General features: G+C 41.4%; 1 protein-coding gene across 2 annotated transcripts in view; it reads right to left on the reverse strand.

Annotated features, from left to right (window-relative positions):
• Positions 1-3011: 3011 nt before the first annotated feature.
• The window catches only part of NOC3L (NOC3 like DNA replication regulator), a 61199-nt gene continuing 52007 nt past the window's right edge, over positions 3012-12203 (reverse strand). For both annotated transcript variants that reach the window (XM_083149012.1, XM_083149010.1), the window contains exons 17-21: positions 9791-9972; positions 7642-7770; positions 7161-7258; positions 6051-6135; positions 3012-5192 (exon numbers count right to left, since the gene is read on the reverse strand). In XM_083149012.1, coding sequence (XP_083005138.1) covers positions 5073-5192; positions 6051-6135; positions 7161-7258; positions 7642-7770; positions 9791-9972 — 614 coding nt within the window. In that variant the 3' untranslated portion in view covers positions 3012-5072. The remainder of the gene's footprint in view (positions 5193-6050; positions 6136-7160; positions 7259-7641; positions 7771-9790; positions 9973-12203) is intronic.

Below are 12203 nucleotides of genomic sequence, written 5' to 3' on the forward strand. Positions count from 1 at the left end.
AAACTGCCAAAATGATCGGAGCGATACCGTTCTGCTAGAATTCCCATGAAGGTAGAGCCTGCATTGGTGATCACAATGGATTCCCTATGGCACTCGCTGTGGAGCAGTTGTTTTATGTTGGACCTGTAGAAAGGTTGATGTCAGGAGGCTTGGAAGCCTAAAGCTTGGTGGAAGGGAAAAGACAAGCTTGTAGAGACGGTCACAGAGATGAGTAGAAAACAATTTAAATGTCCGTTAGACATTGCGCAAGAGAATGTTTATGGGACTGTGTTTTACAATGACGTTATATCCAATCAATGTCATTTTATTGGTAATAATGGTATATGATAGAGTTGCATAAGGTGACCCTTTTTCTTATATGTAGTGTCAGTATAAAATACTGTAAGACATTGTGATGTTTGAGGTGACATACTGTACCCATATGGTAGTTGTGGTTCATTAGTGGGCATTCTCTTGTGGAATATGGTTTGCTGGCAATAGATACAGCAATCTCACATTATTTGTCCATGGGGCTTGTTCGTTTTGAATACATAGGATGACTGTTCTCCTATAGGCCAGTTCCCAGCATTGCGCTCTAATATTTGAATGCAGTATTTAATGTTCTAATTAGGTACAGTCTGTTTCTCTAGCGGTAACAGGCTGCCGGTACAATACATTGTATTGGTGAAAGCACAACACGTGGCCCATGCGTGGAGGGTACAAGAATTAATGTTTCCCATGCTGCCATTTATTTCATGCTGTTTGGTGTATTATTTTACTGTGGTATTTTCAATGTATTGATCAGTGATGCAATGTCCTGTAACTTACTATTTATGTAGCACCTTACGAATGAAGTACTTGCCAGTGTCAAACACTATGTATTTTTTATTTTATTTATCATGCACCATGTATAGTTTGATCTTTGTATTGATCTATTTATGTACTTATTATGTTCCCCTAAGTACACTTCATTCATTTCCAGAACCATAAGAAAAAAAATAAGACTGTGCAGACTCCGGTATATACTGCATTGCACATTATCTGCATTTAATGTACAGTAATGGTCACTGTCCACAACCCTGGTTGTTTGTGTATGAGGAGAGTTATACGCGCACAGTACTGAGATCAGCCGCCACAAAATAACATTTCTACATGATAGCTCAACGGATACTGTGTGTTCTGATTGTCTGCAGACACAGAGATGCTTTCACGGCTCTCCCAGCAAGGCGATTATTCAATCTAAATCATCATTTCCACTCAATGTGTGTTTGTTAATGTCTCACCAAAGGCACTGACTTCAATCACTGCTTTTATGTTGAACTGATCACTTAATGCTTTTGTATAACTTTTATTTAAGCCGTATTCTTGGAGGAGCTCAAGAAACAAGTTGTATATATTTTGCTTCATTGTATGACTGTTAAAGGGAAATTGTCTACGCACTAAGTTATTTTATCTGTCTAGTAATGGTTGTTTGTATAAGTGTGAGGTAAGGTAGCTGTGGTAGGAACTCTCTATAAAGGTGCAATTTCATGGACCAGTGATAACATTACTTGTAGCAGTTGGCTCGGGTGAGGATACAACACTTACCAACACTAGGCAGAAGTATAAACCAAGACTGTCCGGCAGAGAACGAAGTCTGGCATACAGTACAAGTGGCTACGGTCACTAGAATTGAGGTACAGCTACATAGAATTAAAGGGGTAGTTTGATTTTAGAGATAGCTGGTACTTTAATTTATGAATACTATGCTACTATACATTTTAGCTGTCAGTAAATTTTATTACTTTTTTTTTTAAATAGATTGTAAAATACAGCATGCCTGCCTACAATGTAACCTAAACACTTCATGTAAAGGTTATACAGTATTCCGTGTGATAAACTATGCTTAGAGCTGAATGCTATTGGAGTGATTGTTTCTCCAGACGGCCAGCTCGCAGCACAATGATTGGCAGAGAAGGCACGTTGGCCATTAGCTAGTTAGCTGTGGCCTCATCAGGGGCTGTGTAATGATTTTGCAGTCACAGATTTACATATAATAGTTTGCCTAATGATTGTATAATGAATTCAAAGTGTAATAATTAAATTATTGCCAGTTCAGAGCTGTAGGATGAGACCATTTTGTGGATTGCTGAAGTAATTGTATTTACATTAATGTTGTGAGACGCCCGGTGCTGTGTGCTAATGGAATGTATTAGCCTGACCTTAGCTGAGACCTTGTACTGCCGTCTCAGATGTAAGCAGCATGAACTTAATTGGTGATTCTGAAGATGCCTTGTTCGGTCTATAAACACCCAGGCAGCCGCCTTCATTTTAGCAGAGGGAATTATTTTGGTTACATTTTATTAATTTATAATTGATGATACAGTTCATTAAGGTGTGATCTACAAACAGGTGGATGTGCCTCACGTGGCAGAACGATGCGTATTCCTTAAAGCGCTATTTGATTTCACTTTGTTTAGATTATCATTGTCCAATACTATAGGACAGAATGTTGTGGGACTTATTAAGATCATATTTTTGAGGTGGAACAAGGTAAATGAACGAGAACCTGTGAACAGGAAACATTGTCCCACAATGGTAGAGTCACTAGGACGTGACCTATATACAACTCCTAGAAGGACAACCAGTCCTGCACATAACACAACAGGAAATCTGGTGTTAGCCATAGGATTAAGAACAGATGCAAACCTAGTCATATGGAAGTGTAGTACGGATGGGACAGTGACAGATAATGTTTGATTATCAAATGACTGCGTTTGTGGGTGGATAACTGCCATTTTCTGGGAGTGCCCAGCCGCCAGCCTCGATCAGACAGTCTCTGTTGTGGTAAATTGCACATGAATGTGACAGGAATACCGCATTTCAGAACCTTTGCCATTCACTGTCGGGCCGGTGGCTAGGCGAAGGGCTGAATCAGACCCAATGTTTTACACTTTGCAGATAGGATTTATAAATAAACTCAATTATTCATTTAACAGAGAAAACAAATAAAATTAAACTTTTTATAATTCTCTATTGCATTTTATTTTCTAAAAACAAGTATAAAACAGTTATTTTAAAAGCACAAAATATTTTATTTTGGAACAGTTGCACATGTATACTGTTGCCCAATATTTTATTTGTAGATTTTTGGGGAGTTGCAGATCTCTATCCACATGTATTGAGAAACCTTTCTCTTGGGTATTTGTCTGAAATAATTGTGCGGTTTCTATTTTCCGTACATGTCAGGACTGTGCATAGCGATGGTAACTGAAATAATAGGCATGATGGCTGCATTCGTTTTTTGTGGGAAACACCTTGTGTTGAATAAGCCCCATAGTGTAGGACAGTAGTTTACCGCCAGGAATGCTGAGTGTTTACATCCAAAGACAGTCTGCTATCTTTTTCCTTATACATAGCCGGGTGACACCTTTTACATGGAAATCAGGGCATAAACCTGGGGTATTCCACAACCGGTCCTATGATCAGGAGCCAGCAGTATTGCAGACCATGACCACCTGCCATGTGGTTGTATAGTTGGACATTCATGTTTGCAATAACAATGATTTTGCATTATATGAGCTTTCCTTGCTATTCAGGGAAGCAGGATTATTAGACCAGAGAAGTACAGTATTCTATAGATGTCGCCTTTGTCCAAGAAGGGTCTATCTGTATACCTTCATGACCATTTATTCTGTGATTCAATGAAAAGGGTCACTCTACTATATACAGTAACATCTGTGTGTAAAGGTGACTATTTCATGTAAAAGTAACACATGATGTAGGTGATCAGAGGGAAGGAATACTGTGGGCACATCATGTCATAGCAAAAATGGGGGCTAGTATTTCAGTTACTTAATACCCATTGTCTCCTATTTTGTATAGTACCTAGAATTATGGCTATACAAGAGGCTTGCTACCAATGTGACCTTTGTATAGTTCATAGGGGTGGGTACATTTTATTTTTTGTTCTTCCCAATCTAGTATCTGATGATTATGGGGACATGTGTGTGGCCTTAGAGATACCCGCTTCTCTCCTTCCCAGCACATCTGCTCCTCCTTCTTAGAAGTCTGTAAGGAAATGTAATGTGATGGGATGGATCTAACGGCCAGGATGGCCATACTGGGACTATTACTATTCAGTAATACACACATACCACACCCCAAGTTCTGCATCAGATTCAGTGGCTGAGTTTACTGGCACCCAGTGCCCATAAGCTGTGTTATTATCCCAATAGAGAAATGGAATATCCACAAGAGCACTGTGTAGACAGAAGTAGTAATCTATTAGTAGTGATTGTGCCTAAGTTATGCATGTCATGAAGTGTTTGACAATATCCTGACTTTTTGTGCCAGTTTTAAAATGTGTTGGTTTTGTAAAATGACTTTTCCTTCTGGACTACTCAATATGTTTTAGGGACTTGAAACACTGCTGTATTTGTATATGTTGAAAATAAAGATGGTTTGCTTCATGAACACGTGTGAATAGTTTTGATATCCCTCAGGGTTGTATCTCTTGACAGGATACAAAACCTTCCAGGATCCTACTTTTCCAGTTAAGTGGGACAAGGCTTCTGTTAATCTGCCATAATGGATCCCCTCCACCCAACTCACAGCTGTGAAAAGAGGCATTACTCTACAGCAGGGGTGGCCAGACCAGTCCTTGAAGACTGGTTGAGTCAAGATCTACTAACATATTGTATAGATCCAGAGGGGACCTGGATAATACAAACAATTGGTTAAGAATGAATGCAGAACATCTGAAAATGTGAGTTAGTAATGACTACACCTGTGCACTTGGAATACGTGGTCTGGAAGTGTGAGCTGCGAGTCGCTCTCAAGGACCGGTTTGGCTAGGAGGCGGAGCTTTGATGAGGCCCAATAGCTGCACCACATCCATGGCACAACAGCTTCAGTTACACAAGCAACCATGTGGGTCTTATTTAATTTTTCTATGTTTATTTGATTTTTTTTTTTTTAAACAGATCTCAATACATGTCTCCTTTTTATTATTTCATGCTTATACCTATGTACAAATGGCCACAATGGTAAAACCAGTAACATTAGGCAATAAGTCCTGCATATATCTTCAATAAATCCTTTTCCCGCCAACTTCAGGTACTCCCTGCTTTCATATGTGATGCAAAGTCCAGCTCTGCTGCGGATACCTTGTCCAGATGTTTCACAGTTAGTTCCTGCAAGTCCTCACTGAGCTCATACAGTCTCCCCTTATCCTGCAACACAAAGCCACAGAAAATGACATTAACTTCTCTTTCAATACAAAAGGAAACCACCAAGAGGAGATTTCTTGGCTGCAAGAACATTGCTAAATTACACTAGTATCCACTGCCCATAAATAAAAGGCAGAGGTAGATTCTGTTAAAACGATCTGCAGATCTATACAATGGTCCCTAGAAGAAACTACGTCCTTGTAGAACAGTGGTTTCCAACCCTGGTCCTCAAGTACCCCCAACAGTGCACGTTTTCCAGGTCACCCAGCAGGTGCACTCATTCAGGCACATTTGAAAAGATCCTCAGGTGGAGCTAATTACAGCACTTGTGATTCTGTGTGGAGACCTGCAAAACATGCACTGTTGGGGGTACTTGAGGACCAGGGTTGGGAACCACTGTTCTAGATCATTGAACAAAATAAATATAAATGTATCATTAGTTTTATTTGGAATGAAAAGCAACACTGTAAAGATTGTAAACAAGAGTTACAAATGCCCCATTCCTACAAAAATACCAGTTAGATGGAAGATACAAATTACCTACTGTATAACAACACTGACACCATGGAGGGGGGAATCCTGCCATATATTAAGTATACTTACATGAACTTTAAGTATACTTACACTATAGTGCCCAACTCTAACCACTGTACAACACCCCATAAACCTCCCTCCCCTGCAGACATACCCTAAACTCTCCACCTTGCGCATAAAACTTAACCCTTTCTCCACCCAAACCCACACCAGTATACTGGCGCCGGTCTCCTGGTGGGATGCCGGTATCAGTAATGTGAATATAAGCAGGCAAAGCAGCAAAATACTAATACAAGCATCCTGAGCAGAGTCGTTGTTAGATTATACCTTATTCTTGGGAATGGATTCAGAAACTGGGGGATTAAAGGTCATTCCATTAATAGAGTAATCGCTGAATAATTCCACAGCAGACCTGCAAAATATGAAATGTATATTAACTAACCATAGCAATGATTTTATAACATGTCATACCTGTTACCCTCTATATAGAAAATCACCACAACACGGTTACTGCGGAGTATACATATGTCCTCTGGCTAACACTAGTCTGTCTTATTAATAACACTAGGCTATATCCACAGGGAGACATTAGAACAGTCATTGTTTAACCTACCCACTTTAGGAAATATCCTAACCACCCACTTGCGGGGAACCTCTGTGAGTATCAACAGCGGCCCAAATTACCTGGGAGTTCTACCATGTAAAGTCCTGTATTACAGACATGCACAACCATGTAAAAGTATATGAAAGAGTAGGGGGAATTACAGTGAACCCCAAAAAGGTGGAGTGGCAAATAACATATCAGGACTGTGTAAGCGGCGACAGAGTATCAGGACCACAATGTAAAATAGTTGATTGGTTTTTTTAGCAACTTGAACCCCTTTACTGTGAATGTTACCAGTCATGTAAAAAGATAGCCATTGCTGCAGACACAAGTTATGTGCCCTTGGGAGTATGAGGATACCATGACTACCACATATATGCTTAGAGAAGGATCCTGTTGAACCATAGGAAAGGATGGACACTTGTAAATAAGCTCCACCCACACACAGTACAACAGATCACCAGAGTAGATTCAACCAACCTGGTTGCCCACCACCATTGCCTGCTTGTGAGTGCGCCAGACCTTTGCATTAGTGCCATCCCTAATTGACCACTAAAGTGGCACTTGAAACAGATAATATATGTTACTGCTAGACAAACATCCCTAATTGGATCTAAGAAAAACAATGAGAGGAGTAAGATGCAGCGGATAAGTCTAAGGATGGCTCCTCAGCACCCTCCTTATGCCTGGCTGCACTGCACTCTGTATTCCCATAGGAATAAAGACTTCCTAATAAACTAACTTACATCTGTCACAGTTGCTCCTCTTGAATTTAGAGAGCTAGGTCTTTGTTAACACTTTGCAATAGGGAATTTACTATGTACTTCTCATACCTCCGGCTTAGTGAAGCTCTGAGAGCCGACGAGCCTTCCGATGGAGCTCCAGCACAAAGGTGAGCAGCAAAGATCCGCACTACAGGATGGTAATGTCTCTGAAAGAGGAGATGTATTGTATGTAAGGGCAGATCGGTCACATGCACTATGAGCAGATAACATGTTCCCATTACTGCATAATACAGGACAGCTACACCACCAATAAACCGGCACCCTTGGGTCCTGTACTGTGCCGGATCATACTTTCTCCATGGTCTAGCAACAGCAGCATCCCAATGGATAATACTCTGCCTTCCCACAACCTGAGGTGGCAGATAATAGTATGCTTTCTTCACTACTCATATTCCTGCTATAGTGTATCCGCTGCCTGTGTTAGAGCGGAGACAGCCACTGTGTGTGCAGAAACAATATGCATGGGGGTGCAGAGACAGATTACCAAATGAAGCGGACGCTACACAGAATGGGGAATATTAGGAATTACCTGTAAATAATGCAGCTCCCACAGTGCAGTGTTCTGTGCATTGCAGTATTCCGGCTCATCCAGTTCTGGCAGGTAGAGCCCGCTGCCTTGAGATTCATTGTCTAGGAGAATGTCAGTCTTCGGGAAGGTCTGAAATCACAAGGAGACATGTACTGCAGTATTCAGGTGGGTAACATCCAGGATTGTGCACGTACAGTACCCGGACATTAGAGACATAGCTTATTTCAGTCAGCTGAGGCAACAGTATCCCTTTACACCAGGCATTCCCAACCCCAGCACCCAGGGGACAAACCTATAGCTACATATACAGATCAATGGATCTGCAGATGATCTCTAGACCAGTGGTGTCAAACTCATGGCCCTCCAGCTGTTGTAGAACTACACATCCCAGCATGCCCTGCCACAGATTTTATATAATGGATTGCTTAAACTGTGGCAGGGCATGCTGGGATGTGTAGTTCCACAACAGCTGGAGGGCCATGAGTGACACCATTGACCTAGACCAGACATGTCCAAACTGTGGCCCTCCAGGTGTTGTAAAATTACAAGTCCCATCATGCCTTTACCACAGTTTTGCTTTTAGGGGATGCCAAACTATGGCAAGGCATGCTGGGATGTGTAGTTTCACAACAGCTGGAGGGCCACAATTTGGACATGCCTGCTTTAGACAGATTGGATACACACTGTCTGATTGGTTGAGACTGCCGTCACAACTGGACAGGCATTTACATGTGCTGTCAATCACCGTTGGTCTGTGCAGTGAGTGTATGGGTGGCCGGCGGTTGCCTGTACACACAGATGATGCAATATATCTCACACACTGATCAACGGAGCAGCGATAAATCGGCCAATGTCTACTCAGCATGACTATCCAGGTTTTAGTGATATCCAGGCAGAGGTGAGTTAATTAGTACCTCGGTTATTTTGATTTACCCATCAGTGCTGAAACCTGGATATCACTAAAACCTTGAGGAAGCAAAGAGGTTAATCCACACAGTCTATAACAATACCTGTAGAGTAATAATCTATACAAATTCAATATTTATTATATAGGGAGGTGCTGCCCAGGAATCAATATTAGTATAACACAAGAAGAAGAGAAAAAGAGATTCCTACTAGGGGCACTCAAAACTGACTAGTTTTAATCATTAGCATTTTTTTTTTATATATTGATTGCTAATTAAGTGTCCCAAGAAAATGTTAAAATTTAACTTTAAATAGATATTCAATAAAAAGGAGCTGCGAAATATCTAACACATTATTGCACTTTTTTACCATTGTTTTTAAAGTGTAACAATACATTTTAAAATAAAGCCATCTGTGTGTATGTGGTCTTTTTATAGGTAAGTACCTTATTAATAGGAAGTGACAAGAAATTGTTACTGCTCCTCAATTAATGGTATGATTTCCCAAGGGAGTTCTATATGTATTTTATCTCTTCTCCCTTCCCAGCTATTGTATAGAGCACTTGTATGTCTTCAATATTGGTCTTTTTTTTTAAACAATGTTGCAATATGGCAATATTGTTTAACAAACTCTATTCATTGGAATTCCACATTCTACAGCATTTGGCAAAAGGTGTCCAAATAAGATGCAGAAAATGTTAACCCTTTAGTGGCTTAACAGTGCTAATGCAGTTTGTCCATGCAACATCCTAGGACCATACAAGCTGCTGTCCTACCTCTAAAGAATAAGTCGCTGTAAACAATCTGTATTAGGCAGAGGCCATGCGGCATTGCTCATCTCACGTAGATCTGGCGGCCATAGCGCTAGGATGAAATACTAGTGATAACTGCAATCTAAGGTCAAACCAGGCAACCTGTCTACTCTTACAATGTCCCCAGGAACCTGTCTGTCTACTCTTACAATGTCCCCAGGAACCTGTCTGTCTACGCTTACAATGTCCCCAGGAAATTCTGCTGAAAGCTTGCACATAATGTGGCCAATCTATCACGATGGCAGAGTTTACAACCTGTTCTTCATGAAGGAAACAATGTTCTGTGCTATTTAAGCTGTAGCTAAGCAAATGCTGAAGATTTAATAGGTGGCCAGGAGGAGCTGTAAATCTAGACCAGCAAATGTCCCTACTTCTGTGCAGGAAGCCAGCAGCACTGGAATAACCTCTATCCCCGATCTTACGTGTACTTACCTGCATGAGTCCTCTGTTGGTGGACAGGATGCCGATACAAGAATTGGGGAGGACGTGCAGCGCCAGAGTAGAAAGTCGCTTTATAAACGCCAAGGCTCGCTGGGGGGAAACCTGTTTCCTACGCTTGGTGAGCATCAGTTCCAGACATTGAAGAGCAATCAGTGTATCGTCATTCGTGGAACCTGTGGAACATACACCATCAATTCACATACAGATGAGTACAGCTCAGCTTTGCTGCTGGAAGACATTCATGTGGAATAGGAGGTAAATCCCAGGTCTGCCATCCTTATGGGTCCATAATATCTGTAACATACCCCACCACTGCCAGCACACGCCAACTGGCAGTATGTCGTCAGTGGTCAACATGATAAAGGGAAAGCTGACATCAGGAGACATTCGGCTTATGGTCATTTATTCATCTAGGCAGCAGGTTAGCCAACAGAGTACAAGAAAGGGCTAGTAGACTACAGATGCGGTCATGCCACACAGCCGCTCTTTCCATGCCAGGTCACAAGAGTATAATGCAAATACAACTAGGAAGCATCAATACACCGTGCGGATTACTATTATATATTAAGGTGCCCATTCACAGTGCGAGGGTGCTGTGGGATGCGATGCGCGCTCCTGCAGGCATCCCATCGCACAGCACAGAAAGTCTATGCAGCCCGTGCTTTTTGAACTAGCTTCAGATCGCATCGTGATGACGTTCAACACGCACAGAAATATTGTACGATGTATGGGCACCTTTACACTTGTGTATCTGTGTGTGATGCAGTCTAAATATGTACACAAATTGCTGTGCCAGGTATCTTGTGCTGAATGGTGTGTTTAGGATAAAAGAATGAGAACACAACTGTAGTATCAGGCAACAGGCTGCCCTATGGAACACACAACTGCAGAAAACATGATCAAACACCAGGTAAGTGGTCACCTGCTATCGTGCTCTACATAAGACATGCCATCCAACATCCATATTTCAGTCAAGCTCAAATATGTGTAAGCAACAGTGTACTGCATGTAAAGTACACTGATTTCATGTACATACACAGACCAGGTGAGACAGATTATAGATGCAGCTCGGGTGCACAATCCATAGAAACATAAAAAATACCTTCACGTCCTCAATTGGGACAAATGACCTAATCCAAACCGGTTATATAGCAAGGATGCAATTTTTGGAGCTGGACAAAACCATGTGCACTGCAGGTGGGGCAAATGTAAAATGTGCATAGAGAGTTAGATTTGGGTGAGTGTGTTCAAACTGAAATCTAAATTGCAGTTTGAAAATAATGCAGCCAGTATTTACCCTGCACAGACACAAAATAACTCACCCAAATCTAACTCTACACATGTTACATCTGCCCCAGCTGCAGTGCAGCATGGTTTTGTCCATCTGAAAAATTGCAGCCTTGATAACAGGTCTGAATCAGGCCCAAAGTAGGGGCCAATGCCCCCCCATTTCTGAAATGTTGCTTGCCGCTCCCCTTAAAACCAGCAGCATGCCAGTTGCATTGCTAGTGGCAGCACAGCTCCGGGTCTGCTCACGGGCAGTGCAGCTTCCGCACAGATCTATTATCGGAGTTGGGTGGAAACAGAGTAATACTGCTCGTTACATACAATGGTCTCTGAATGTCCATCAGGAACACCAACGGCCAACACATAACACCGCACTGGCTCACCAAGTACAATGCCACCAATATAAGGATTTCGTGCCTCCTGACAATACCATGCCTGGAAGTGTTCCAAGGGCCCAGTTCTGCTTAGTATAATGGAGTCATTATGTAGGCTCTACACAATGCAACCTTACCGACATTAACAGTTGGCATAAAAAAAAAAAAAAAAAAATCAAGAATTTTTTTGTTTTCCTAATAATTAACTAAAATTCCTTTCCATCCACCTCAAATGTACTGATAGATCTTCCTAAAGATAGACGTTGTGATGATCTCAATATAGAGTGTGTGGGGAAAATAGGGCGATATAATAAAATATTGGAAAATTGAGGCTCCAGATCTGAGATTATTGATCCCTGTAATATGAATGTTCTGTCCCTTTTGAATATCTGAAAGTATTACTATACCATTCTGTATGTAAAATTCATGTGGAAAAATGTATTAACAGATATACTTTATACTTAATAGATATATGTTTATTATGTCTATTGGTAAAAATATAAAGGCAAATATAAAAAAACCACAGTATGGAGGACGTAAAGCAGCAGTGTCCCCTGCTCCTACAGCAAAACGATGGGCACAGGCACCTCACACGTGGCATGCACAGGGCAAGCCATGCTGGGATCTAGCACTGCGTCGGACAATGGCCCTTATTCAGATCTGATTGCAGTACAAATTTGTTCTCAAATTGGACAAAGCCATGTGCACTGCAGGTGGGGCAGATGTAACATGAGCAGAGAGTT

This window comes from Crinia signifera, chromosome 6 (assembly GCF_055691185.1).
Source record: "Crinia signifera chromosome 6, ASM5569118v1, whole genome shotgun sequence".
Lineage (NCBI taxonomy): Eukaryota > Metazoa > Chordata > Amphibia > Anura > Myobatrachidae > Crinia > Crinia signifera.